Below are 27,002 nucleotides of genomic sequence, written 5' to 3' on the forward strand. Positions count from 1 at the left end.
TCATCAAATCCACAAAAACTGAACGGAAAACGTTCACAGAAATGTGATTGTTTTCAGAAAAAAAATACTAACACGGCTGTTTATAGTCGGTCTGAATCCTAAAAATGAATCCTGTCATTACTCAAATATAAACCAACATTGACACAGTGCACAGAAGAACCTATTTTAAGATTAAGTGGACAGGATTAACAGACTGCTACTACTACTTCTTCATCATCTACTATTACTACTACTTCTAGTAACAATAATAATAACCTTTTGATGTAAACTATGCAGCATTACGTTTGCAAATTAATTTGAACTGATGGACATCTTTTCAGTAAATTTGCATGTTTATTGTGAGGCACATGTGTTGTTCCTGGTGTGTTTGTGACTTGTAGGAAAACGCGCTTTAGGGGGAATCCCTTTGGTGTAAAAATTCTGTGGCGCTGCTCGCTGTGACGCCCATTAGTGAAACATTTATTTTTGAAGTGAGCTGTTGTGGAAGAATGCGGCCCGCTGCGTTTGGAGAGAGAGGAGTGGTTTGGCTACTGGTTTGGTTCAGGCTGTTTTTTGGGTTTTTTTTTTTTTTTTTGCTTGAATAAATAAGAATTTAGTTGGAAGCGGATCCTGTTTGAGCAGGTCGATGTTCTCACGCCCATGCAGAACCTGTTTGTCATGACCTCTGTGATATCAGACCTGCTCGTCCTGTAGGGCTGCGCCACAATGAACTCGTCAGCATTTTGAACTGACTCGGCGTGTACAACCTCGGATCACTTCCTTTGATTCAAATAGAAAACGAGACTAGCTGACTCACGAGAAGGCCTCTTTGAAGTCGTTGGGTTTGATGCAGCGCACGTAGTGAGGAGTCGTAGCATTCAGGGTGTCCATGAGCAGATGCAGAGACGTCCGGAACTAAAAACACAGAAATGTGTGAAAACAGCAGCAGGAAGCACTACAATGCTCCTGAAAGTCCTGCAGAGCTCACCTGATGCCCCACCGTCTTCCTGTGCTCTTTGTTCGGAGCTTTGGGAACCGTCTTCAGCGCTCGGACGTTCACTCTGGCAGACTTTGCAGGGGTCACGTCATCTTTGTCACTAAACAGGTCGGCGACGAGCTGAAACTGAGGGGAAGAAAAAAAAAGAAAAAGAAAAGGAGGTCAAAGAAATGTGACATGCATTAAGATTCAAGTTCACCAGTTAATCAGAAACAAGCAAATTGAATTCCTGCTACACCAACAAACCCAGATAAAGGTCAAATAAACCAGCAGGAAGGACAAAATGATTATTTGTCATCAGAAATTACAAAAATGTGCAAAATGTGCAGCTTAAACAGATGACGCGGAGCTGGAGTCTCTGATCTCACAGGAAGAAAGTCCTGGTTCTGGTTCGTACCTGGCTGGCCTTCAGGATGTTGATCTGCTCCTCGTAGACAGTGTCTCTGTTCTTTTCCAGGAAGCCATCACACTGATACTCCACCTGCAGAGAGGGCAAGCTGAGCGTCAACCATCAGATGAAGATGAGCAGCTGGACTCAAACTGAAAACTCACATACAAACACATCTCCTTGCTTTTTATTTTTTCTATTGCACATCTAGATATTTCATAGTGATCATGATCAAGGCTTTATTTACTCATTCTAAGCTTGACTGTAAGTGTGAAAGGAGACCTGCCCAGAGTGTATGCTGTCATGTATTTTAAAATACACCCTATTAGCCAAAAGGACCTTAATACGATTTCTCCAGGTCACCTTTTAAATCAGATAGTCTTGCCTTCATAATTCTAGATCTGTCCAAGTGATGTAAATATGAAACTTTTCAATGTTTTTATAATGTGATAAACAGCTGGACCACAGCCTGAGGAGACTGTTTAAGGAATCCACGTTCCTGTGAAGTGAAACCCTGAGGACATGATAAGGACTCTTTTTAATACCCTCTGCAGGGGGTGAACGTCCTCGGCTTTAATCTGTCAGTGGAGACAACTCTGCCTTCAGATGATCACATTCATTCATTTCCGCCCCCAGACTCTGGAAACTTTAAAGCTGACCTATTCTGCTTATTTTCAGCTCTGTTTTTCACTTTCGCTGACATCCTGTGAAGTTCTGTAAAACCAGTAAAAAGATTGGGTTTCCTCTGAGAGTACAGTGTTTGGATACTCAAACTCTGAACCTCATCAAACAGCTGGGGGAGGAGTCCCTGGCTCACCTTATCAGCGAAGTGTATGATAATGAAGGAGATGTTGGACATGCGAGGTTTCTGGAAATGAGCGCTGCTGGAGTGCTTATTGTAGAGCTTCTGGGCCCAGTTCTGATCCGTCCCCTTTGGCACCTGAAACACAAACAGATTACACAACAGCTCATGGAGGAGATCTATTCAGGCTACCTGAGCGCTGAATTACACATTTACTTCCTCCTCCAGTGCTGTCCCACATTATCATCATAACTTCAAAGACAGAGAGAGGATGAATAAATCATCAGCTCTGATCTGAGAGATTTACACCAGATAAACACACAGATCAGCACCAGAGAGGGAAATGCAAGAAAGTGTAGCACTCAGCAGAGTTTCCGACACTCAGTCTAAACACGGCAGCAGCTCGGGAAAACTGGAGCAGACATGAACCCCATTTCATCACAGCCCTAAGAGTCAGGGCGTCGAGGATTATCAAAATCTAAATATTACAGGAAAGTTCTCCATCTTACATTTTCCACACAACCCATTAAAAAGAACAAAGTGTTTGCAAGTGCTCAAAAAATAAGGCAAGAATAAGATTACAAGCAGATGTCTCACATCTGTGGAAAAACGTTGTTTTTATGAGTGGTGAGCTCAAACTTTCAATCTAAACAAAGCATATTTGATACATGAAACGAAGTTTCATATTCCAGGACACGAAAATAAAGCCAGCATTGACGCCAAAAACCGCACATCCTCCAGTGTCCACTTGAGGCTCCAAAAGTGAACAGAAATCAACAGTTTTGATCGCTACAACTTATTTTTTAATAATAATAATAATAATAAATTGCATTTATATAGCTTTTTTTGAGACCCTCAAAGCGCTTTACAATTCCATTCATTCACTCTCACATTCACACACAGGCAAACCAGTTGTAGCCACAGCTGCCCTGGGGCAGACTAACAGAAGCGAGGCTGCTATATCGCACCATCGGCCCCTCTGGTCATCACCAGTAGGCGGTAAGTGAAGTGTCTTGCCCAAGGACACAACAACAGAGACTGTCCGAGCCGGGGCTCGAACCGGCAACCTTCAGATTACAAGACGAACTGCCAACTCTTGAGCCACGATTGCCCTCTGTCTCCTTCATAACAACTTTACAGGGAAATGGATGGGTGGAAATGGTTGGTTCATTTATAACTCACCTGTTTAAAAAGTTTGCATTATTAAACGTTGACTGTAGTCGTTAGCTGTCTGTTAAGTAGTCTCTGAACTGGACCTCTGGATTGTTTTTGTGCTGTTGGAGAGTTTTTGAAGAAGTTTTAACTCAACAGAGTTAAGGTGACTTAAAGAGCCTTTATAAAATAGGTCAGCAACCAGGTGATGGTTTAAAAATAATTATCGGACCATTAATATGTAAGGAAGTCTGAAATTCAGTTCAGGTGAGCGTAACTCTAGGATTTTATTATTTACCTGCATTTGTGGATGCAACAACCAAGCTAGCAAGCTAGCTAGCATTAGCTTATAACTTAACATTCCCTTCTGGCTCCAAAAACCCGTTAATAGTGCCTTAATCCTCACGAGGTATCGAAACGGCATGTCTCACAAAAGTGCTTAGACTGTGTAAAATGCTGGATGGATAAACATTTTCTCAGCTTAATGAAGAAAATACTGAAATTCTTGTTTGTGCTCCGGAAAAGCATACAGCTCTAATACTGGACCCCTGATCTTGGTCCATTAGCCTCTTATGCCAAGTCTTCCATCAGGAATAGGGGTGGGTTTTTATAATCGATTTATCGATTAAAATCGATTCTGGCTTGGATTACGTAAAATCGATTCATTAAAATCCTGAATCGATTTTTTAATACAAATTTATTTTGCCCGAAATGCCAGAATCTCTGGTGAAATCTCACAAAATTTCAACAACCACCAAACAGCTAAAACAGTAAATGAGAGCAGGAACACAGATTCTGCACAAAGACTTAAACACACAGCGCAGCCCGCGGATCAGAATCAGTTAGATGTCGAATTTCTCACAGTCGGGGCTGAAAGCCGACAGCCCGCTGATTCTGATCTGTCGGCGGGTCAGCGCTTTGTGTTCACGCCCTTTATGCGCTGATTGTAAAGCTGTTAGTTTGATGTCTCTCCAAACAATATTGACCGAACCAGCAGCAAAAGAAGATCCAAACTACGCTTCACATAAACATCGTCATGTATTCACTCTTACTTTTACTGTTTTGCTTCTACCATGAGGCACAGCTCTCTCTCTCTCTCTCTCTGTACTGTTTTCTGCATTATTCGCTTGCTTGTTACGCACAAGTCTACCTTTGTTTACAGCGCTATCGGCCGACTTTTTTTTTCTTTCCGTTTTATATACTTCCGAAAAGAAAACCTAATTTCTGCCGTTCAATGCTGAACAAATTTAAACTTTTTAAAATTATGCAAAATGCAAAACGCTAAGCCGTGTCTCTAATAAAACCGCTGTAACTTCAGAGGTAATGTTCATATGTTGATTAATGGTTTTCTTTCGTTTTTGATGTACTGCAGAATATTTTTATAAAATCCCAGGCCAGGAAAAATCACCTTCATGTGTTTCTGTGTTTTATCTTCAGCTACTTTGACACAAATGCATCTGCTGTGACGCTCACACCTTTGATAAAGTCTTGCGTGTGTCAGCTTCCTTTTTATAGATACAAAAATATGTAAATGTACTAATCTGAATTATAATATTTCTGACTGTCAAAATTTCCCATATTCAAATCGAAGTGAATCGAATCGAATCGAATTAAATCGAATCGTGGATCGAATCGATTCTGGACCTTGTGAATCGGAATTGAATCGATTCTAGAAATCAGTGACGATACCCAGCCCTAATCAGGAATCCTCGGGGTAAATTTTGACTCTGGTTTTACTTCAGATGGTCACGTTCAGTCATTCATGTTTTTATCACTGAGGACATATTGTAGTGGTAGTAGTAGTAGTACTAAGTAGTATTATCTCACAAGCAAAACTGGAAACTGTTATTCATGCTTTTGTTTCTTCAAGGTTGGATTACTTTAACTCATTATTCACCTGCTTAAACAAAGCATCACTGGAACATCTCCAGACTGTACAGAACACTGCTGCCAGACTTCTGACCAAACCACCAAAGTTTTGTCACGTCACACTGCTACTCGTCCAGCTCCATTGGCTCCTCATCCACTCCAAAGTACGCGTCAAGATCTTGGTTCTCACTTATAGGGCTCTGAATGGTCAAGCACCAGCATACATCAAATAACTTTTACACCTGTATGTCGTAGCAGGTCCCTAAGGTCATGTGACCAAAGCCTGCAGGTCGTACCATGTACAAGGCTGAAAACTGAAAGCGACAGAGCTCAAAAGCAGCACCTAGACTCTGGAAGGCTCTCCCCTTTAGTTTGAGTCTGCAGACTCTGTTGAGCTTGTTAAAAAGCAAAGCAAAAAACTCATCATCCTTTAGTAGAGTCAACACAGCAGTTTTGCGTTCTTTTTGTGTTATAGTTTTATTGGTTTTGGAGAAAAGAACTTTAATGTCAAAATCACAAAAATATAATGTGTGTGACGGTCAGTCTTACTTTACACTCCTCGTCCAGCAGGTCCAGGATGCCGAGCCGAGCCTCGATCAGGTCGATACACGGCTGGTTATCAGCAAAATCGATCAGAGTCCAGGGGATCTGCTCCTTCATGTACTCCTCCTGCTCCAGCTTGAACACATGCTGAGGACGTAGGAGGATAATGGTTTGAATCAGTGAAATCCTGAGAGGTGAGGCAATTTACATTAAAGTTCATCAGAAAACTCACAGAGTTGAACTGCTGCTGGAGTTTCTCGTTGGCATAGTTGATGCAGAACTGCTCAAAGCTGTTCACCTCAAACGTCTCAAACCTGATGAAAAACCACAGACACCTTCTTATTCAGGTCAACAAAACAAACAACAGCAGGTGAAGCAGGTGGTTAGACGGCTTCGTACCCGTAGATGTCAAGGACTCCGATGAAGGAGTGCTGCTTGGTGGACGTCTGCAGAGAAAGGTTAATGTGCTCTACGATCCAGTCGAACATGCGGGCGTAGATGTGCTTGGCAAGGGCGTCGCGGGCGTTGGTCGCCTGCTTGGTGGACATGGTCTTCACGTACGTCTCGGAGGTGGTAGCAAGCTTCCTGTGACAGAGCCAGTGCTCCATCTGCTGCAGCTCCACACCCAGCAGTTTGCAGAAGTGCTGCAGGTGGACGTCCTTCTTCTGAAACACGAACAGAGTCAAAGTCAGAGCGCCGATAAAAGTTGAGAAGAGACTAAAAGAAAGGCCTCAGATGTACCGCAATGTGGCAGGACTCCCCGTCTCGGTCCGAGCAGATCTCGACGTTCCCAAGATGAAGGATGGACGCGATGACTTTAAAAATGCTGTTCTGACTGCTCTCCTTTATACCTGTAGATCAAAAACATGACTGAAGTGTCTGTTTAAGCGAGTCACAGGAGAGCCAGCAGCACATGCTGAAAGCTCGACCATCAGCGTCACACTACAACTGATCCAGAGTCTGAGTTCTTACAACGAGCATGGAGACGAAGAGCAGTTTTAAATTGAAAATCCTTTTACTTGTTTTTAATAGCAGAAAATGGTCTCATTGTCATGCATGCATCCCACATCTTAATGTTAATTAACTTTATTTATATTTTTATTCTGTTTTATTGTTTTGACTTTCAAGTTAAGGGCAGCACGGTGCTTAGCACTGTTGCCTCACAGCAAGAAGGTCCTGAGTTCAATTCAGCCATCAGGTCGGGCTTTCTGTGTGTTTGCATGTTCTCCCTGTGTTTGCGTGGGTTCTATCCAGGTACTCTGGCTTCCTCCCACAGTCCAAAGACATGCATTCAGTGGGGATAGGTTAATTGGAAACTATATTACCCATAGGTGTGAATGCGGGAGTGAATGTGAGCACGAATGGTTGTGTCTGTGTTAGCCCGTCGACAGACTGGCGACCTGTGCAGGGTGTACCCCGCCTCAGGCCCTAAGACAGCTGGGATAGGCTCCAGCACCCCCGCAACCCTGAAAAAGGATGAGCAGAAGCGAATGGATGGATGGACTTTCAAGTTTTTTTACTTTTGTGCTTTATTCACTGATGACTTTTTTGCCAATTGTGCTTTTTGTCCCACTTTTATTTTACTAGTTGTGAACAATTATAACTTAGCGTACACAGGATTATTTTATTTTAGAAAACACTTTATTTCTTCTCTGGCTCCTTGTAAAATCCATAATCCAAATCCTTCTCCTCACACAGACCCTGAATGATGACTGAACTGAAGTCAAACAGACGTCCCAGCTGAAGCTTGAATATTCGCTGCCCCTTCTGACTTCAATTAAAGGAACATCCACACAGTAAGAGACAAGCAGCTGAGTAGAATCAAGTAACTGTGAAAAGTCAATGAGACTGAAACAGACAACAGGCTAACAGCAAATTAAAACGTGCTGTTTTTAAATGTTAAGGTGAGCCAATGAAGAGGCTACAAATGAGAGTGAGAGTGAAAGCACACTAACACCGGAAGAGTCTGGATAGTCCACCAGTGACCAGCGCTCATCTACAAACACATGCCTGAAGAAATGAAAGCTAAACCACCAAACATGGTGTTCGGGACAGACTCATGACTCTTACCCAGCAGCGTGAAGGCCTCTCTGGTCTTCTTAAAATCTTCGGCGTCATTCACGCCCTCGATGAAAATGTTTTCGCCTAGAGACGTGTACGTGAAATCCTCTGCACTGGCTGAGAGAGGAGAGAAAGAACTGATCATGAGACGAAAGTGAATATTTACAGGCAGAATAAATACTGACTGAACTTCCACAGCAGTGAGCTGAATCCTGGTAACATGAAGAAGCAGGAAAAGACTTCAACCTTAACTCTAAATAAATTTTTTCGTTAAGAGATGGAAAATTATCATTTTTAGACCAATAATCCTCAAACGATTTGACCCTGAGGCCGACTTAAAGAAGCCCAACTTTAGACTAATACTTATCCCATTTAATAATAATCGTCCAACCAAAACACAGCTCCCAAACTTTTGACTCACTGAGGGAGAGGTCTTTGAACTCCGGTAAACTGGCAGAGGCGCAGAGCTGGTAGAAGATGTGATAATTCCTCTCGTCCTCAGCCTGAGAAAGAAACAACAAACTCTTTACACAGACGAACCAATCAGGTTCAACCAAACATCCTGAGCGAGTCTGTGAGACTGACCTGAAACACGACGCGGGACTTTTCCAGCAGGTAGGTGCGCATGTTGGCACCGATGATGTGGTAATGTCTGTTAAAACCGATCTGGATGTACTTTCCAAAGCGGCTGCTGTTGTCATTGCGAGTGGTTTTTGCATTTCCAATCGCCTGATGGAAAAAGAGACAATATCATCCATGTTCTTTAAAACTGTACAGCAGCTCCTCCTGCTGCATGGATGCAGTTTTATTTCATGTGAAACAAGTCGCTGTTCTCTCCTCCGCAGCCAACTCTGGACTGCCTACAGCACGCTCCATCGAAGGTTTTGAGGTACAAAGTAGATTTTTCTAGCTGAGATTTTGTCCTCGGCCTCAAAATTAACATCAAGATGAAAGATTGAACCACCAGAGAAGATTCTGTGGTGTACACCTGCTCAGTACTAAACCTCCAGGATATCATTAAAAAAAAAAAAATTAAAAAAAAAATCTAGAAGGGGTCCAGAGATGCATACCAAGTCAAGGGAAATGGGCCAATTCACACAATTTTTTTAAATCCACGATTCTCTGACTACCAAGTGTTTGGAAGGAGGTTAACCCTGCAATTTGGCGATGGATATAAAAAGAAAATTAAAGAGCTGTTGGCATCGTAATATAATATGAAACAAGGCTCTGCCCACTCACCTCCATAATGGGACTGGACGCCAGAACTTTGTCCTCCACGTTGGTGTCGCTGGCTGAGCCGCCCACCGTGGCAAAGAACCGCATGGCGTACTTTGCAGAAACCGTCTTCCCTGCTCCGGATTCTCCGCTCACGATGATCGACTGATTCTTCTCATCTCTGACAAACACCACAGATGAAGAAGAAAATGAACCACACTGCCTCTATGGTCACAATGCAGGACTTTAATTCGTTCTACTAAAGTTAGCAGATGCTTGGCACTGAGAGAACGATGAAGAATAATAACAACAACAACAATAATAACTGATGTAAATACTAAATTATTCACTTTTCTATGGGTTTATCAAAATATTTGGATTACAGTCTTTAACTTGTTTGCAAAATACAACAATTTTAAGGTTTTTAGGCCTTTTTTTTTCTTTTTTGTTAAAATATTTAAACTTCTTTTTAAAAAATTCAGACTTGTCTTTATAAATATTAAAATTATTTCAATTATTGTAGTCAATTTTAATCTCCAAAATATAAATCCAAAAATGATTAATTTCCATTTTCTAAATATGCCATCAAAGCACAAATATGTCTAAATACATAAAGTTATAGATTTACATTTTTAAATGTGAGATTTATGTACATAGATATGAATCCTTCAGGTGTTTTCCAAGAATCACAACAAAGAATTTTTATTGTGCAAACACTGAAAACACAGTTAACTGAGACTGTTGGGAAGAAATATTAGAGGATGGAGCAGCTCATACGAGTGCTCCTGAAACTGCTCCAAGTCACAAAAATACTGGAAGTAAATTATAAAATGAAATTATCTGTATCCTTTACTTGTGCTCTTAATTTGAAGGTTATGTAACAAAGAAGAAACTGTCCCTCTCTCAGACGGTTGTTAAAGTATTGTGAGTGTGCCGCTTCCTTAAAATGAATAAATAATTCACTGAGATTCAGCTGAGAGTAGAATCGGCTAAGAAGTTTCACAGCAGCTCTGGAAACACTCTGCAGATGTGAGTTTCACATGGATGTGAGTATTTCATGCCGTTTCACCATCTCTGCGATAAACTCAGCAGATACAAGTCGTTTAAAGAGAGCGTTTCCTCCCACGTATCTCGCCACGCTAACCAGCTGCCTCGCACACGCTGCTGAGCAGAGGCGTGACTGTAATTAGACTCCATCACAGAGAAAGTGGGAGTTTTTCCTCAGCTCTGTAATCATCGCGCTCCTCCAGCATCGAACTGCAAATGTCACAGAATAGGACACACTCGTGCCGACGACCAATAAGAACCCACAGTCTCACCTGGCCATCTGCTTGTAGGCCTCTTCAGCCACAGCAAATATATGAGGGTCCATGTCGCCCATGTTCTGCCCGCTGTACGCGTTGATTACCTCCTCACCATAAATCTGCAGCTGCTCGTATGGGTTGATCGCCACCAGCACAATCCCTAGAGAACACACGACATAATGTTAAATGAACAAGAATAATCACACGGTGAGTAAAAATATGAACAAAGTGTTAATCTATAAAAGGCAAATAATAAATACATGAAACTGAAAAAAACAACTCTTTAATTAATAAAAAAAAATAAATACTAATATATATATATATATATATATATATATATAAAAAATACTATTAAGTTAGTCAACAGATAATGACTATAATTTTTAATGACAATTTAATTTATTAAAATTCATAAATATTCAAATAAACAGAGAAAATAAGCGTGAAGGTAAAAAACATTGAAGAAATTAAAGAAATTATTTGATATTAAATGTAGGTAAAAGGAGAAAATAGAAGATATACAAAAGTAATATAATAAAAATAGTAAAATGGAATAAATAAACATCTAATAACACAAAGCAACACAAATAAATATTTCTATGATATTTCTAATAATCCTGCACTAAGTGAACCACAGGAAGTGCTGACTGACCGCAGTACGTGTAGATGGCGTTGGACTCAAGGAATCGCACTCGCAGGTTGTGCAGCACGGCGGGTTCGTGCAGGTAGCTGAGCGCTGTGAGGTCATTCTCCCCCACCAGGATGTCAGGGTTACGCAAGAAAGGAAGAGGGTTACTCTTCGGTCCCACGGGGTACTCCAGAGGCTGAAATGGGATCAACACGCCATCAAGACACAATCAATACGTCGTCACACAGACTCAGATTGTCCCACAGACACTGAAGCCTGACAGAGAAGGTATCCTTTAAGTCCTGACTCCCTCAGACCCCGCAGGCTCTCCTGTTACAGATGTGTCACCGACACACAGCAGGACAAACATCAACATCTGGACAGAAACCAGAAACTTCGCCTCTGCCTTAAACCATCAACCACTTCATGATGTGACATCAGGTGGTTTATCAGAACATGAGGTAAAAACGACGTTGATGGAAATTTTAAAAAGTACTTCTGAAAGAAAAACACGACTCTTTTAATTGGATTTAAGAAACAAATTTAAGATTTAGTGCGATTTTTAAAACACACACCTAAAGAGAAACTCAGTGGAGAGATGCAGCAGACCTGATGAATACACCTGTGTGCTGTTCTCTCCTGATTAACACTCAGTAATGACTGATCATGTTCCTGATCAGCTGATCATTCTGGGCTGAACTCTGATAGATTTACTCATCAGCAGCTTCTTATGGATAAACCACTATGACAGCATCATCTACACAGTGAACCGTAACCGTGCTGTGATCAGTTTGACCCAACGTGATTTATTTACTTTAAAATTGTATAATTTGAACAATTCCTTCCCCATTTTCTCCCCTTGTGAAATTTGAAAATTTACGAAATTAATCATGTAAACTTGTTCTATTTACAAAATGCATTAATCCATATACGCTCCCCTCTGATCAGCGGAGAAGCACACAGTCTGATGTAAATGAGCTGAAGAGCAGCTGAACATTGTGAGGATGCATGAATTTACAAGCAGGAGTGCAGATTTGTTTTCCCATTCCTGCTGAACACTCAAACTGGCGGCGGCACATCTGGATCTGTCTGTTACCGTTTCATCCTCGAGTTTCAGCCGAAGGACCGGGTCTCCTTCTTTGTAGTCTTTGACGATCTCTGCAGCCTTCCAAACGTCCTCCGGGTCCGAGATCCAGACCCGAGTGTACTGAAACACATGAAGAAAAAACACTTGAGTGCCAACGTTTCACTGCTCTCAGTCTCAGCTTAAACATCAGCTCTTCATGAGGGAGGAGACGACTGGACAGAGGCACGTTCATCAGCTTTAAAGATGGTGACATGTTTGGGACAGACAAATGTGAGAACAAGCAGTGCAAATGTTTGACTTAAGCAGTGCGTATATGTGAGTGTGGAGGATAGGAACCTGCTGAAGGATAAACTTACAGATCCTGAACTCAGAAAAACAGAGTTTGAGAAAAGTGAAAAGATGGCTGAAGGTTAAAGCGCGGCCACTCCGAGGACACGCGGCGTGATAACAGGGTCGTCTTTACCGTCAGTGTGAAGGAGCTTGTCGGGATTATCAGAAGTTCCTCCTGGACTTTTATCTGTTCCTGCAGATTAACACGTTTGCACTTCTGATCAAAGGAATCATTAACCGATTATCAGCTCTGTGGAAATTACCGCAGACGAGCTTTCATCTGAAATAATCCTGCAGAGGCATCATGACAGAGAGAGTAGCTCAGTCACATGACGGCATGAGACACCTGAACATACCTGGGTCTTTTATTAGAAGTAAAATCATTACTTTAGAAGAACACACTCTGGGGACCGTGCTTCACTTTCAGGAGGAAAATTAGTTCTTGTCCTACTTTCGGGAACTCTTGGATGTTTTCCTGTTGGTTTGAAGCTGCTGAGCTTCTCCTCCTTTTGTTCCTCACAGACTGTCAGTGAGCTCCTCCCTGTGATGAGATTCATGATTCACACAGACTCGTAGCAGTAGAGGAATCGTAGCACCTCCCCACCTTCAGTCTGGTGACTCCTCTGCCTCTTTGTCAGTGGAGCAGAGGTTACAGGTGTCAGCACACCTGAGGTAAAGGTGAAGCAGAGTGTTCTCTCTCTAGACAAAGACCACCGAGCAGAACGACCCAGGTAACCCTGTAAAACCTGAACCATGAAATCAGCACCAGCACATGTATTACTTATGATAGGCATTTGTGCTACGATCATAATCTGACATACACCAATCCAAATGTTTCCAGATCCAGGCTGGTACCTGGGCTTCAGGTAAACTATGATCCTGGGCGCTGATCTGATATTAGAATCAGAATCTGTCTTCATGTGTAAGATGACATCAGGTCCACTTAAAGCTGGATCAGATATAACCAGCACAGATCAGCGTCTGTGTTTATTAAGCACATATCAGGACCGCTGACACAGGACCGGATCAGCGCTGCTTCCCTCTGTTTGTTTGAAATCTTTTCAGACTTGACTGCAAACAGTGTTCATGACTGAGAAACTGCTGATGCTCACCTGTTTTTCTCTGTCTCTGTTTTGTTTGCATCATTACAGAAACAGTGTTTTTTAAACTCCCTGCAGCTCCAGTCTGTGTGTGTGAGGAGGTGGATCACAGTGAGCCTGAGGTTAGGGAAAGAAAAGCTAAAGTTCCTGTAAGTAACACAGGATTGTTGGGTTGTTGCATCCTCAGACAGCTGATGAAAACACATCAGGGTAAAATCAGTCCACAGCTGCACAGATGTGTTAGTGCTGATCAGACTGACATCAGGTACAAACACGATCCTGAGCAGATCTTGTCCTGTCTGCCTCTTTGACCCTCTGAACCCAGTGGACCTGCAGCGTGACCAGCCCAATATCATCGATTATGGTTTGTGTTTGTTCCTGTTCTTCATTCATCTGCAGCAATATGGTGTCACTTCCTCCTCTCAACAGACAAACTCAGAAAAATAAAGGAAGCAACATCACAGCATCTGCCTGCATGCTGAGTCCATTCAAACAATCTGAGGTCACTGTGACAGAAACTAATGAGAGCCGAGGACAAACATTCCCACATTACATCACTGCCTTCAATGCAAATGCACTGCTGTGCACCAGAAGCTCGTTTCCATACAGTTTGCCTGTGTGACAGACAGGAATCACACGAGGTCACATGACCCGAAGCCACTGAAACGCTCATGAGAGCAGCCGGGGAGTTCAGCTCTACTGAAACACAGCATACATTAGCACAGAGAGCACGGGGAGGCAAACGGATGGAAATCTCTGACGCCAGGCAGAAGGCAAATCAGTCCTGATGACATCATGAATATGTACATTACATAATTGAAGCACGCTCTGGTTACTTTCCATAGAAACAGGGGAGACGACATGTTCCCAGACATCCCACACAATCCCCACACAACATGTTCAAGGTTCCTGTACAGCGAGCTCCAATGCACGAAATCTGCCGTCTCCTGGCAGGTAAACCTGTAACTGTGGATCAGTCCATGTTCAAAGCATGAAGCACATCGCAGGTGCACATGTGGAGAATAACATGCAGGAAGTTCTGTAGCCCAACGTTTTCTCCCCACACTGGAGAGCCATCTTGGGGTTAAATGACATCAAAAAATGAGAAGTATTAATTATTATGAGAAGCAGCAGATTTGTATAAGAGTTTACAGTTCTCACTGCTGTGATTTCAAAGCAAGCAGAAGCACTGTCCTCACATCCTGGAGCTCTGATCTTCATCTGTGTGGCAACAGGCAGGTAAACTGTGCTTCAAAGAACCGAAAACAGCACAAAAATGTAGATTCAGGCTTTTTCAGCTCTCCCTAAACAAACACAGTTTCTCCTGCTCTCCGTCACCACATGCTTCTCAAACCGGAATACTATTACACACCATTTAAAGCCTCCCGAGACTGGGCAGGTTAACATTTCAACTGAAATCAGAACCACAAATAGAGAAAAACACCAGGGCATTAAAATTCATTACAATGCTGCTATTTTAACGTGAAGTAGTCCCATTGTGCTTATGCTCCTGTTCTTTATTCTTGGACCCGACTAAATGAGATTTTCATGAGTCACGGTTCAAAATATCTGATACTGAGTAGATGGAGCAGCCTGTCAGTTTGCCTTCAGTCTGAAACAAACTGTCTCTGCTGCTTAAACATAGAGAGTGTGAACAGCAAATGGGCGGAGCTTCTATACCTTCTCTATGACAGCATCCAGATCCAAGAGCAGTGAAAAACTGACAAATGAGATGATGATGATGATGATGATTATTATTATTAACATTATCATCATCATTAGAAACTTTGGTTTGTTTGATGTGAACACGGTGTGACGTATAACAGAATAACAGAACGCTTCAGTCTGCAGACATGAACTAAAGGACGTCTGACACAAAGTATGCTGTGAGCTGTGTGTGATGGCATGATCTCTATCAAACAGTGTGTGAGTGTGGTGCGAGTAGTAAACGTGTGTGTGGTGTGAGGTATGTGTAGGCTGTAAGTTTATCTAGGACACCATCAGTAATTATCCAATGACTGAGAAGCATGAAGTCCACATGCACAGCATCTCAGCAGGAAACTCAGCCAGTAATGAGGACACACACACACACACACACACACACACACACACACACACACACACACACACACACACACACACACACACACACCTAAAGTTGATTTGTTGTTGTTGTTGTTCCTTCACGTCTCTGCACAGGCGAGCATGTCTTCAGCGGGGGAGGGGCTGTACATGTATGTGGACAGTTACTCATTGTTTGTCCTTTGACCTCTGATAAGTTTCAACTCATTCAGCCGAAAGTAACACAACATGACAATGAAGTGAAGGAGAGCAGCTTAAAAGCACGTCTCCACAGACCGAATCTGAATCATTTTACCCCCCAAAAAGTCACTGATCAGGGCGGAGCTGGGCAGATTTGTGAAAACATATTTTCTTTCCACCAAGCTCTACAAGTAATCTGTAACTTGCCAGTGTCGCATTAAAAAAATACTATTGAGCAAAAACAGCTGCTGGATTCAACTCAAAGCCTCCATGTTCAAACAATGTTACATCTACCCACAGAAATGCACAACAGAGAAACTGCACAGCTCCAGCATTATGCTAAAGCTCTCTTCCACATCTTTACAAAATTTAAAGCTGTGGCTCAGAATCAGAAAGCATCTGTGTAAAAACAAATACAGCAGGTCTGATTTCTGAACGAAGCTGGGTTTAACGCTGTATCTCAGACTTTGTTTTCCTTCTGTGAGTCAGAAACGTGGACGGACTTGACATTCCGCTGCTGTGCTTTGTTTTGGGGGAGGGTTTAGGGAAAGAAGAGGACCAGCAGTGGAGGACAAGTACAGGTTTGGAATAAAAGACGAGCCTGCAGGGGAAGTGAAGGTGTTGGATTAGCACACACAAAGAGCTGAAATGGCTCTGAGTCACGGGGCAGAGTTCACAGGCTGGTATTTCACTCTGAGCCTCAGTCTGACCTGAAGAATGAGTTTGTCTGTTTCTACATGCACAGATCAGGTTTCCATTCAGAGCTGCACAGGTGAGCGAAGTCTCCGCCCAGTGACGTGTCAGCACGGTGACATCAGCCCCAGGGTGAGTGCTGGGTGTGTCCTGCAGGAAGAAACAATACGACCTGTCGAGGAACTTCGACCTGCACTGAAAGCTCAGAGAGAAGAGAGGCCGAAGGTCGTACATATCAAACATTCACCCTGACAAAGCACATTACGACACTGCGTGTCTTTCTAATGTTCTCTAATGACACACTAGTGTGGTGCTAAAGCTAAAGGGAGTCTCCCTTATTGTTGCTACAGAGAAAACATCCTCTGAGGTTAGGCAATAAAACACCACACATATACAAACACAGAGACAACAGCTGCTGACGTGATCCACAGTTCAAGCTCAGCAGGAGTGAGAGACTTCAGGTTCAGTACTTTGGTCCATTAACTTTTCAGTTGTGATTGGACTGTTTCAATGACATCACCCTGCATCATGCAGGTGGGAAAACACAATATGACTTCAGTGTTTCCATCAACTAAATGCAAAACCGTCTCACCACGAGCACCTTTCAGTGGAGGTGAGGCAGCAGAGGTTCACCTGACCAGCTCACCTCCTGGGTGAAATGTTTTGGGCATTTCCAACTCGGAAAAAGCCCAGCGGCAGAGCCTGGAGAATGCCTGGGAATGCCTCACTGTTCAGAAGAGCTGGAGGAGATTGGTGGGCATGGTGGGAGTGGGAGTCCTGCGTATTTCTGTTCAGACTGCTGCCCCAAGACTTGTTTAGAAAATGGGCGGATGGACATCCTCAACTAGGGCTACGTCCACACTAGCCCAGATAAATTTGAAAACTGCGTTTTTGTATGAAAACGCTCCGCATCCACACTTTCGTTTCCAGTCGTTTTCACAGAGTTGTGCGTCCACATTGAAACGGACGAAAACGCTTATGTTCCAGTACTGCGCATGTGTGAAACGCAAGAAGATTCAGCCTGCCTCATTTCTGTCTGCCGTTTATTTACTTTCCAGCCCTTTGAAACATCGTGGCAAAATATTGAAGAAAAGCACCGTTTTTAAATGGACTAACATGAGGTGGAGTTGTTGCTGTGAGTAACACAAAAGTACAAGGTTGCAAAAGCGAGTGAGAATTAAAGAATTTGAAGAAAAGCTATCTGGAGCATGTACAAACTGATATTAATCTTTAATAGGACTGTCAAAACTGAGAGCAAGAAAAACAACTGCTGTATAATGCCCTCTGATAATGCCTTAGTGTAATTGGTCACATGACTGCATCACATGACTAAAATGCATCATCGGACCCACAACTCTGTGAAAACGACTGAAAACGCTAGTGTGGACACGGAGTGTTTTCAGACGAAAACAACGTTTTCAAATCTATCCGGGCTAGTGTGGACGTATGACGGATGATGACAATGTTTCAGTGTCTATCACACCTCCCTGACTCCCTGGTCCTTTCTAACAGCCTGTGTGAAGGACTCGTGATGAAGTTCACACCAAAGTCAAAAGGACGTGTCACTGTCGCCAAAGTCCTTGCTCATAGAGGGTCGTATGATAGGGCAGTGGTTCCCAAACTTTTTTTGCTGGGCCCCCCTTTGTTTTACAAGAAAAATTCATTCGTTCATTTCACACCTCAAACAAACAAAAGTAAACTGCAATAAATTACAGGTAGCAATATAATAAACTACCAACTCTTTCTTTCTCTATCAATGCATTTTTCAAAAAATGTCTCTCTGTGCAAAATGGGTTTAAAAACATAAACAGCTGTGGGATACTGTTTGTCCGTGATTTGAACCGAGGGAACAAATCGTGGCAGGATCAGCCTGATATTATTTGTATCCCACTGTAACTTTACTGTATAAAGAGCTAACATCTCCAAAATGTCAGGAGTAGTTAGTCATTACAAGAAGTGTTTGTGAACTAAAAGTCAAGAATGTGGGATACTGTTTGGAGAGCCTAGTGCTGTTCCCGACGCAGGGGAAACTAATTCTGTCGCAGAGACCTAACTTGGCACTTGTGCAGGTGAAGCCAAAAGGAAGATATGCTTCACCATATTTTCTAGTCTTTGGCTTGAAAGGTTGGTTTGGAAACATATTTGGTGATGCTTCATCTCTGCTTTGTGTTTGTGTGGGAGCCCTGTCAAAAACCTGTCCATTATGCTAGCAGTGTCAAAGCGTTCTTTTTTTTTTTTTTTTTCCCCATACCGCACCCCCCCTGCAATGGCTCAGTGATAGGGGGTCTGTATGCATTATCATAGTATCTCCCTTACAATATAAAGCATATACAATACATAAACCTTGAGGCGTCTGTCGTTGTGATTTGAGGCTCTATAAATAAAATTGAATTGAACTTCTGCTTCCAGCCCCATCAGTGAGGAACAGAAGTTAAGTTAGATTGGTTACAGGATTAGTGGACTCGGTTTTCAAACAACCAGCTTCCTCCACCTCAAACTCCACACTCGGAGAAAAACACTTTAACACACAGACAAAAGTTACAGAAACCATAACCATCAGTACACCGTTAAGTGTACAGTTAATCAGCAATAACAGTTCAAACATGGTCACCTCATCTGTCTGCATTCAGCAGTTCTGCCCAATGCTAATAACAACATTAAAGAAAAAGCCTTTAATTATCATATCAAACAAACATTCACCGAGTTCAGGATCACTGGATTCTGTCACTACAAACTTAAAGGAAACATTTATGTTTGAGAAGCAAACATCAGAACAAAGAGATAATAAATCTCTTTGATAAATCCGACAGAAGTCAGATCTTTGTGTAGAAGTTTGCTCTGCCAGATTTGTTAGTTTACCTGCAGGAACGCACGTGGTAAAAATGATTGACACGCAGGTGGAGATGCCTATGACAGGCTAAACTGGACAAACGCAAACACTTAGCAGGTTAAGGTGAATGATAGTGTTAGCTTGATTGGTTTGTGACTGGAAGTGACATCATCAGTGAGCCACCAGGGTGGAATGAGACCGTTTATTAATCATGCTCTGATCTTCATCCAAATCATCCAAAGACAGGTGGAAACTCTTCTTATCAGGCCCCCATTGAAGTGGGTGGGGTTCTGACAAGAAGAGTTTCCACCTGTCATCTTTCTGGATGGGTTATTTGAGTGAACATGGCTCTCTGGTGGCAGAATGTAGAGATCTACAGACGCTCCATCCACCTGCAGAGAGGGTCTGTTGGCAGGCGGAGGCAGTGTCCGAAACATAAATCAATAAATATTTTCGTTTTTAAATATTTAAGTGCACTTGATTCATCTAAGAGTTCACCTGCATTTTGTTTATAATATGTGAGACAGGTGAGTGCAGAGGTTTAGTGCTAATCACAGACACATGAGTCTTCAGGGTTTCTGTGAGCTGGACAACACGCTCCATTCATCCAGCAGCTGCAGCGCTAGCCGAGCGCTGACAGCGGTGGGAACCAGAGAGCTGCAGCTCAGGAGGAGAGAGATGCAGTCTGTTTGTTTCCTGCTTCCTCACAGACCCACAGCAACATGTAAATCCACCAGCACGAGAGCTCCACCCACATTTATCAGAAATCACACAGACTTCTTTCCGGATACAAATAATTACCTGCATGTGTAACAGTCTGTTACTAACTGCTTCAAAACAGCAGACCAATAAATACATTTAACAGCTGGAATAGCTGACTGACAAAACCCCAAACAGCAGCAAACAGCAGAACTGAGTGAGACAGATGCCGGCTCTGGGAGGGTTTGTCACATTATTTAAAAAAAAATAAAATAAATAAAAAATTACTTGACTCCAAGGAAAAAAATAAACCCACAATGCCTAATGAACAAAACTCTGAATCACTAAATATTCAGGTGCAGACAGACTCAATATTTTGTAATGAAGATAGCAAACATAACAAAGCTGCTTCATCACCTCAGCGGAAAAAACTCCAGCCACAACCAGCACCAGAAAGATTTAATGAGAACTATTAATATTCACCAATGAACAAAAGAAAAATGATCAAAAAATCAAAATATCGATTCTGAGTCCCAAGAGTCAAAGTTAATGAGATGTGTGGCCTAATTTAGTTTGCCAATGATAATAAATAAATTACTGACATGGCAAAATAAATGCGTGAAACTGAGTCTGTCATCTTTCCAGAATCTTTATCCCTGTGACCCCTGACCCTTCGGTACCTGATGCAGGAACTCAGTATTTTTGATTTTACAATCTGGATGTATGTAGTGTGAAGATGCAGCTTCTTCAGAGATGGAAGGATCCAAAATACCAGTAATGTAAATTCATTAAGACTTTCAGACTTCATGTTTTAGGTCATTATGGAGCCATAATCACGTAATCAGCTGATCAATGCAGCTTAGTGGGAAATCACTGAGCTGCTAGAGAGAACAACAAGCATACAAAAACAGAATAATAAAAGTCCGACGTGGAGCGAACTCACTGCTGCCCTGATCATCAAAGTGCTAGAAAAAGGAGAGAACCGTCCGAGTTTAAACCGAAGCTCTGGATTCTGGAAGACACTCTGACCACTTGGTGATCAGCAATTGTTAAGATTAATCAGATTGTCAATCAGATTAATGAGTAAAGAAACTTGTTTCACTGCAGGCCTGATCTGCTCTGACTCAGCAGCCTCAGCAGAGTCCTGGATCTGAGTCCAGCAGATTCCCACTAGACCAGCATCACTCAGAGTGAGCTTCCCAACCCCCTAAGCCACGGTCGCACCATGCGTATCTGTAACCGGAAGGTCGCCGGTTCGATCCCCGGGCTCTCTGTCCTGGTCGTTGTGTCCTTGGGCAAGACACTTCACCTACCGCCTACTGGTGTTGGCCAGAGGGGCCGATGGCGCGATATGGCAGCCTCGCTTCTGTCAGTCTGCCCCAGGGCAGCTGTGGCTACAACTGTAGCTGCCTTCACCAGTGTGTGAATGTGAGAGTGAATGAATAGTGGTATTGTAAAGCGCTTTGGGTGCCTTGAAAAGCGCTATATAAATCCAATCCATTGTTATTATTATTATTATTATTATTATTATTATGATTATTATTATTATTATTATAACCCTGTTGGAGAGCCCAGCAATCATGACTCAGCTGAGCACAGGTGGAGCTGCAGGTGGAAACCCTCCCCCCAAATACCAGATTACTCAGTCTGATGAGATTCAAAGTGGCCCCACTTAATGAAGCGGACCACCGAGCCCAGGAGGAGGATTACAGATCAGAGCTGACTCACAGATAGATACACACATACCCGGACATGCACACACACACACACACACACACACACACACACGTGCAGAGGTTCAGTCAGAAATCTGCGTCTGACTGATTCTAATCTGAAACATACGCTCATGCTGTCCTCGGAGCAGAGCTGCGACTAACGAGCTGTAATTAATCTCAGCTAATCCCAGCATGCACAGCAGAAGACGACGACTTCTTCTGAGTGAGTCTCCATCATTCAATCCAACGCTCCTCCTCTGCAGGGTGGCAGGGGGGTGGGGTTGCATGGTGCCTGTCCTCGCTGGCTTTGGGTGATCACATCTAAACACAGTGGCAGATTCTCAGACATGGGTTAAAAAGAGAGGTTGCAACAGAATGTGGAGGATGTAGAAAAGTGCTGCTGTCAGAAATGTTTACATGACTGAACTTCACTGTTTGTAAAACAATATTAAACATGACCGACTGAAAGCTGAATGAACTTCAGGGTTACGCCTGCACGTGTGTTGTTATTTAGTTTTTACTTTTCAGTTTTGGTTCCATTCCAGAGATGTCTTGATTTTTTTGGTTTATATTTTGATAGTTTCTGTTGATTAGGTGCTCCTAATCTCAGGGGCAGCGATCTAAGCAGAGAAGCCCACCCTCCTCCACCCTTTCTAAGCCAGCAGGGAGACATAATCTCTGCAGTGTGTCCTGGTCTGTCCTGGGGTGTCCTCCCCGATAAATGAAAAATAACACAGTGGAGGTGAACAGGAGGCGTGCTGGTCAGATGATTTAGCCACTTCAACTGCCTCCTTTCAGTGTAGAGGAGCAGCAGCTGTACTCAGCAGCACGTACACATGGTCAAGCTTCACAGGTTTCACTGTTACTGCTGCAGGAACACAGACTCTGTGCTCACAGGTTAAACATGTGAACAGGTGTGATGACAGGTGTGCACCTCTCTCCTGTCCTCTGAACATACCTACAGCCTGCCGTCATTATTTACAGTTAGCTTTTTAAAATCTAGCTGATCCAGCGTCCAGCCTACAAGTGCTGCTGCAGCTCATTTCCCCCTTTTTCCTCCCAATTATGACGCCTTTAAAACACCAACATCTGTTACAACAACTGTCGCAGTCAGAATTTGTGACGTCACATAAATTAAAAATGATGAAAGAAAAGTGTTTCAGTGACTCAAAACAACATAAAACATGGAAACTTCCAAATGTGCTTTTTAGTTAGAAGCTATGGCTATATAAAAATGAACTGTGGAAACGTCCCATCAACACAATTTGAAGATGTAGGCTAACTTTAGTCTACAGAGTCTTACCTAACCTAACCTGCTAACTTCTCACAGTCCACATGCAATTTTGCTTCAGTTCAAAAAGGTCCAAAAGTCAAAGTGAGTTTGGTGCAGAAGAGCTCTACAAAATAACGACAGATAAGTACGTCTGGTGTCAGAGACAAGGCTATCATTATCAGCAGCATGTAATAAAATGAAGTATCAACAGATTAAAGTTGGCTTCTGAGTAGGGCTGGGCGATATGACCTAAAATTCATATCTCGATATTTTTTAGCTGGGTGGCGATATAAGATATATATCTCGATATTGTTTTAAAGCCATAAGTTAAGAACAAAAAGAGAGTTCTTAGTCACACTGTGTCACAGATGTCACACAGGCATTTTTATTTACATACAGCATAATTTACATGAAGAAATTACTCAAAAATAAATTATCAGCATTTATTAAATAATCATGCTCCATAAATAAAAGAAAACAATGTTGTTTTTGTGCATAACAAAAAGCTCATAATTGTGCAGTCAAAATGTAAACTAACAGACACTGAGCATAATAACAAAGACAGATTTCCCAGCTGCTCTGTTCCCAACTTCTACTGCGTGACTAACAGCCTGGAGTTTGAAATCCTCTTTATGGTCCTTATACACACACAATACGGTAATATTACGTTGAAGCACAGTACGTATCACTCCGCGAGGCTCCAGACTACGGTAGCCGTAATGCTCTGACAATCCATCAAGCGCTGCAGCGCCGTAGCTTACCAAAGTCGTACTAAAACATTTTGTGACAGATTGCTGAGCGCCGTGTACCACCTAAAATCGGTTCGCGGTCATCAAGCACAACCAGAATTCATACATAAGGCGCGCTGTCAACTTTTGAGAAAATGAAAGGATTTTAGGCTGTGCAGCCCCTGTGGGCTGCATGTCGTTAGCTCGTTAGCGCGGTTAGCTCGCTAACACGTTGACGCCGTCCAGCCCCACAACTCGCTAACTGAGATTTGCCGTGTCCGTGAAGCTATGGGGGAGGAGGGGGAGTTGTGTTCAGTGAAGGAGAGGCGAGGCCGAGTAACGTTGCGCAGAGACAAAAGTGTACGAAAGAGAGGCAAACTTGCGGCTCCACAAGTATAGTTATAACGTAACATGGACTATATCGATATAAAGGATATTGTCACATCTTATATCTCGTATGAAAATATATCGATATTTTTTAAAAACTCGATATATCGCCCAGCCCTACTTCTGAGTTACTTTCTTCTCGTAACAGCATGAGGAAGAAGACTCACTGAACTCCAGCACAGAGAATAAAGCCGAGACCAAGATCACAAAACAAAACGTCCTCACATTTTAAAAGCTTTAACTCTCATCTCTCACAGAAAGATCTCAGAAAAAAAAGAACAAAATTAAACTCATAACTTTCCCCCTGCTGTGAACGCTGACGTAAGAAGACACTTTTCTGCCTGATTACAGTGGTAATCAGGCAGACTGAAGGACTACAGGTGGGACTACGGCGAGTTCTGCTGCAGGAGGAAGCTCATTTAGTCTTTGCGTCTCAGATTTCAGACAGCCCGATTGAGCAGAGGTTTCACTCAAACTGAGGCGAGGTTTACAAGTTCATGAACATTCAAACAGGTTCCTGCTGAGTTAATAAAGAGCCACAGATTAGACTGGAAACAAAGCTCAGATTAAAGAGTAGAACACAAATAAGTCCAATCCTCAAATCAAAGAAATCCAACCATCAGAGGATGAATGGAGCCTGCCCTGACTGAACCCACAACACTGCTGAATCCTACAATCCCCACAATGCATTAGAGTCTCTCTGCTTTTATTCTTTTTTTATTTTGTTTTCGTCTGGGCATTTTCTTCCTGTTACTCATCAGCTGTTTTATGTTTTTATTCTCTCTCCCATTTCTGCCTGTCGGTTTATGATGCTGAAGAAAATTAAGTTGGAAGACAAACAACAAATTTAATGATCTGACTGCATGTGTGTGTGCTAGTGTGTGTGTGGCTGAAGGATGAAGACATTAGATAAGACAATGACTTCATCTCTGATTTTCGTTTATTGCTTATTATAGAAAACGAGCTTTAATCATTAATCACTGACGTGCAGGTGAGCAGATGATGGGCTGTCAGTGATCTGAGTGATGAATCATCAGTGAGTGTAATAATGCTGCTTTTCCAGGCTGATAACAGGTTCAAACAACCAGCAGAAAACCAGCTTCCGGTCTCGCTCTAAAGGTTTATTCAACCAGTGATAATGCCCTGATCACAGAAACCGTCCAGCACGGCCTCACAGACAGCCTGAGTCCTGTGAACCACTCTGAAATCCAACACGGGTCCCTTTTAACTCAAATCTGCGCCTCCTGCACCTGTCCGCTCAGCCGCACGCAAGACTCCATTCAAAAATTAGCCATTTTACACTAAAGTGTGCACTCTGTAGAATTTCTGCGGTAAAGTCTCTTTAGCTGGCGTTATCCAGGCTTTACCTGTTCCTCTCTTACATTCAGGCCAAATAACCACATATAGCTCCAACGTTACTTCACTCTCCACCCGCAGCGCCATGAACTAATGTTCCAACACTAAGTCCCAACAGGTGACTCATCTCTTTAAAATCTGAATAAACACCGTGATGTCTGGTTTGTGTGTCGGGTGTAACATAAATCATCCTCAGAGTTTAGTGCAGGTGAGTCCTGAGCGTCTAAAGGCGACGTAAGTGACGGGGTTCGGTCTGGAGCTGCTCCAGCAGGTGCGCGTCTGTTCCAGGTGAAAAGTAAACTCACCTTCGTGTACAGCTCGTTCACGGACATCGTGCCTCCCCGGTGGATCAAACTACACTAATAAGCTCCTCTTGTGTCCATTAATGATCCATTAGAGTCCCTCTGCGCTCCGGTTCGGTCCTAAACCAGCAGAGACTTTCCAGTGCGCATGCCCCGCAGCAGGTGTCTGGCCGAGTTTCGGTCACTTTGTTCGGTGTAGCGTCGGTCCGAAGGAGCGCGCTCCCGCTGCTGTTTCCTCCGGTAAAAACGAACCCTCGGGTACGTCAGGGTAAACTCAGAGCCGATGAAAAGAGTTCTAACCGGAAGAAGGATCCCGAAATCCAGAAAAACGGAAACGAAAAGCCTGAAGCGACCCGCAGGTGGAGGGAGGGAGGAGGCCGGTTCTTCCTGACAGCCGTGTTTTCCCCACACTGCCCGCTGATTGGCTGATCCCTGGCTCCAAGCCAGGTTTCAACCACACACACACATACATACACACACTACGCAGGGTGCTTCAACATGAGGCGTGGAGCCCCACAGAGGGTCCTGAGAGAAACCTGGAGGGTCCATTTAAAAAAAAAAATAAAAAAATCCCAAGTTAACATTTTATTTGAATTTCTGTGAATACCATCCCTGTAAAAGTATCAACACTGTGACAGCATCTCCAAAATTCACTGCCTCACACAGTCAGATCTGGTACAGATCTACAAGACTGATTCTGTTTGTGGATCCAGTGGAAATTGGCAGCAATTCCACAGCCTGTTTATTCCAGTATATAGAATTATTTGTATGGGTCTAAGTGAATGGAGCAAAACCGCTAAAATAATCACTCCCACCTGCTTCTCTAAACTAAAGTCCCACTTTTATTTCACTTATTGCAAATCCAGCATCAATCATCTGTATGAACTGTAATAAAACAACATATATGACTTTCAGTCTTTCTCACAGTAATTCAAAGCCATCTATGGAGCAGGAAGACCCCAGAGTGGGAAACCTCCAAGTTATGAGAAGTTCATTGGTAACATAAATACATAAAACAAAAACATACGTTTTTCTGCCTGCTCTCCAATATTCTTCCACTATTCACCAAACTTTGTATATATTTTAATCAAATGACCTCTAAAAACCTAAAACTTCTTTTCTGTGATTAGCTGACACACCTTTGTGGGTGTGGCCACTTTAATGGTCAAACTTCTGTAATTCTTTAATGTTTCATCTAGTTGCAACCAAATCTGTTTATAAAGGTCAATATTCCAAATGCAAACTGCTGACCTTGTACCAGTTTTACCACTAAGGGATGCTAATTCAATAGTAAAAAAAAAA

General features: G+C 42.7%; 1 protein-coding gene and 1 long non-coding RNA gene across 3 annotated transcripts in view; one reads left to right on the plus strand and one right to left on the minus strand.

Annotated features, from left to right (window-relative positions):
• Positions 1-27,002, minus strand: part of myo5b (myosin VB) — a 48,391-nt gene that overhangs the window by 18,950 nt on the left and 2,439 nt on the right. For both annotated transcript variants that reach the window (XM_085168070.1, XM_085168069.1), the window contains exons 2-16: positions 12,035-12,145; positions 10,963-11,134; positions 10,326-10,470; positions 9,031-9,187; positions 8,377-8,520; positions 8,213-8,294; positions 7,801-7,908; positions 6,472-6,581; positions 6,130-6,395; positions 5,963-6,044; positions 5,737-5,877; positions 2,182-2,304; positions 1,374-1,457; positions 968-1,102; positions 797-894 (exon numbers count right to left, since the gene is read on the minus strand). In XM_085168070.1, coding sequence (XP_085024196.1) covers positions 797-894; positions 968-1,102; positions 1,374-1,457; positions 2,182-2,304; positions 5,737-5,877; positions 5,963-6,044; positions 6,130-6,395; positions 6,472-6,581; positions 7,801-7,908; positions 8,213-8,294; positions 8,377-8,520; positions 9,031-9,187; positions 10,326-10,470; positions 10,963-11,134; positions 12,035-12,145 — 1,958 coding nt within the window. The remainder of the gene's footprint in view (positions 1-796; positions 895-967; positions 1,103-1,373; positions 1,458-2,181; positions 2,305-5,736; positions 5,878-5,962; positions 6,045-6,129; positions 6,396-6,471; positions 6,582-7,800; positions 7,909-8,212; positions 8,295-8,376; positions 8,521-9,030; positions 9,188-10,325; positions 10,471-10,962; positions 11,135-12,034; positions 12,146-27,002) is intronic.
• LOC146514814 (uncharacterized) lies at positions 5,812-7,803 on the plus strand. Its single transcript, XR_014875311.1, has 3 exons — positions 5,812-5,924; positions 7,429-7,526; positions 7,635-7,803. It is a non-coding gene; the product is annotated as an uncharacterized LOC146514814 (long non-coding RNA).

Source organism: Neolamprologus multifasciatus, chromosome 7, assembly GCF_963576455.1.
Source record: "Neolamprologus multifasciatus chromosome 7, fNeoMul1.2, whole genome shotgun sequence".
Classification (NCBI taxonomy): domain Eukaryota; kingdom Metazoa; phylum Chordata; class Actinopteri; order Cichliformes; family Cichlidae; genus Neolamprologus; species Neolamprologus multifasciatus.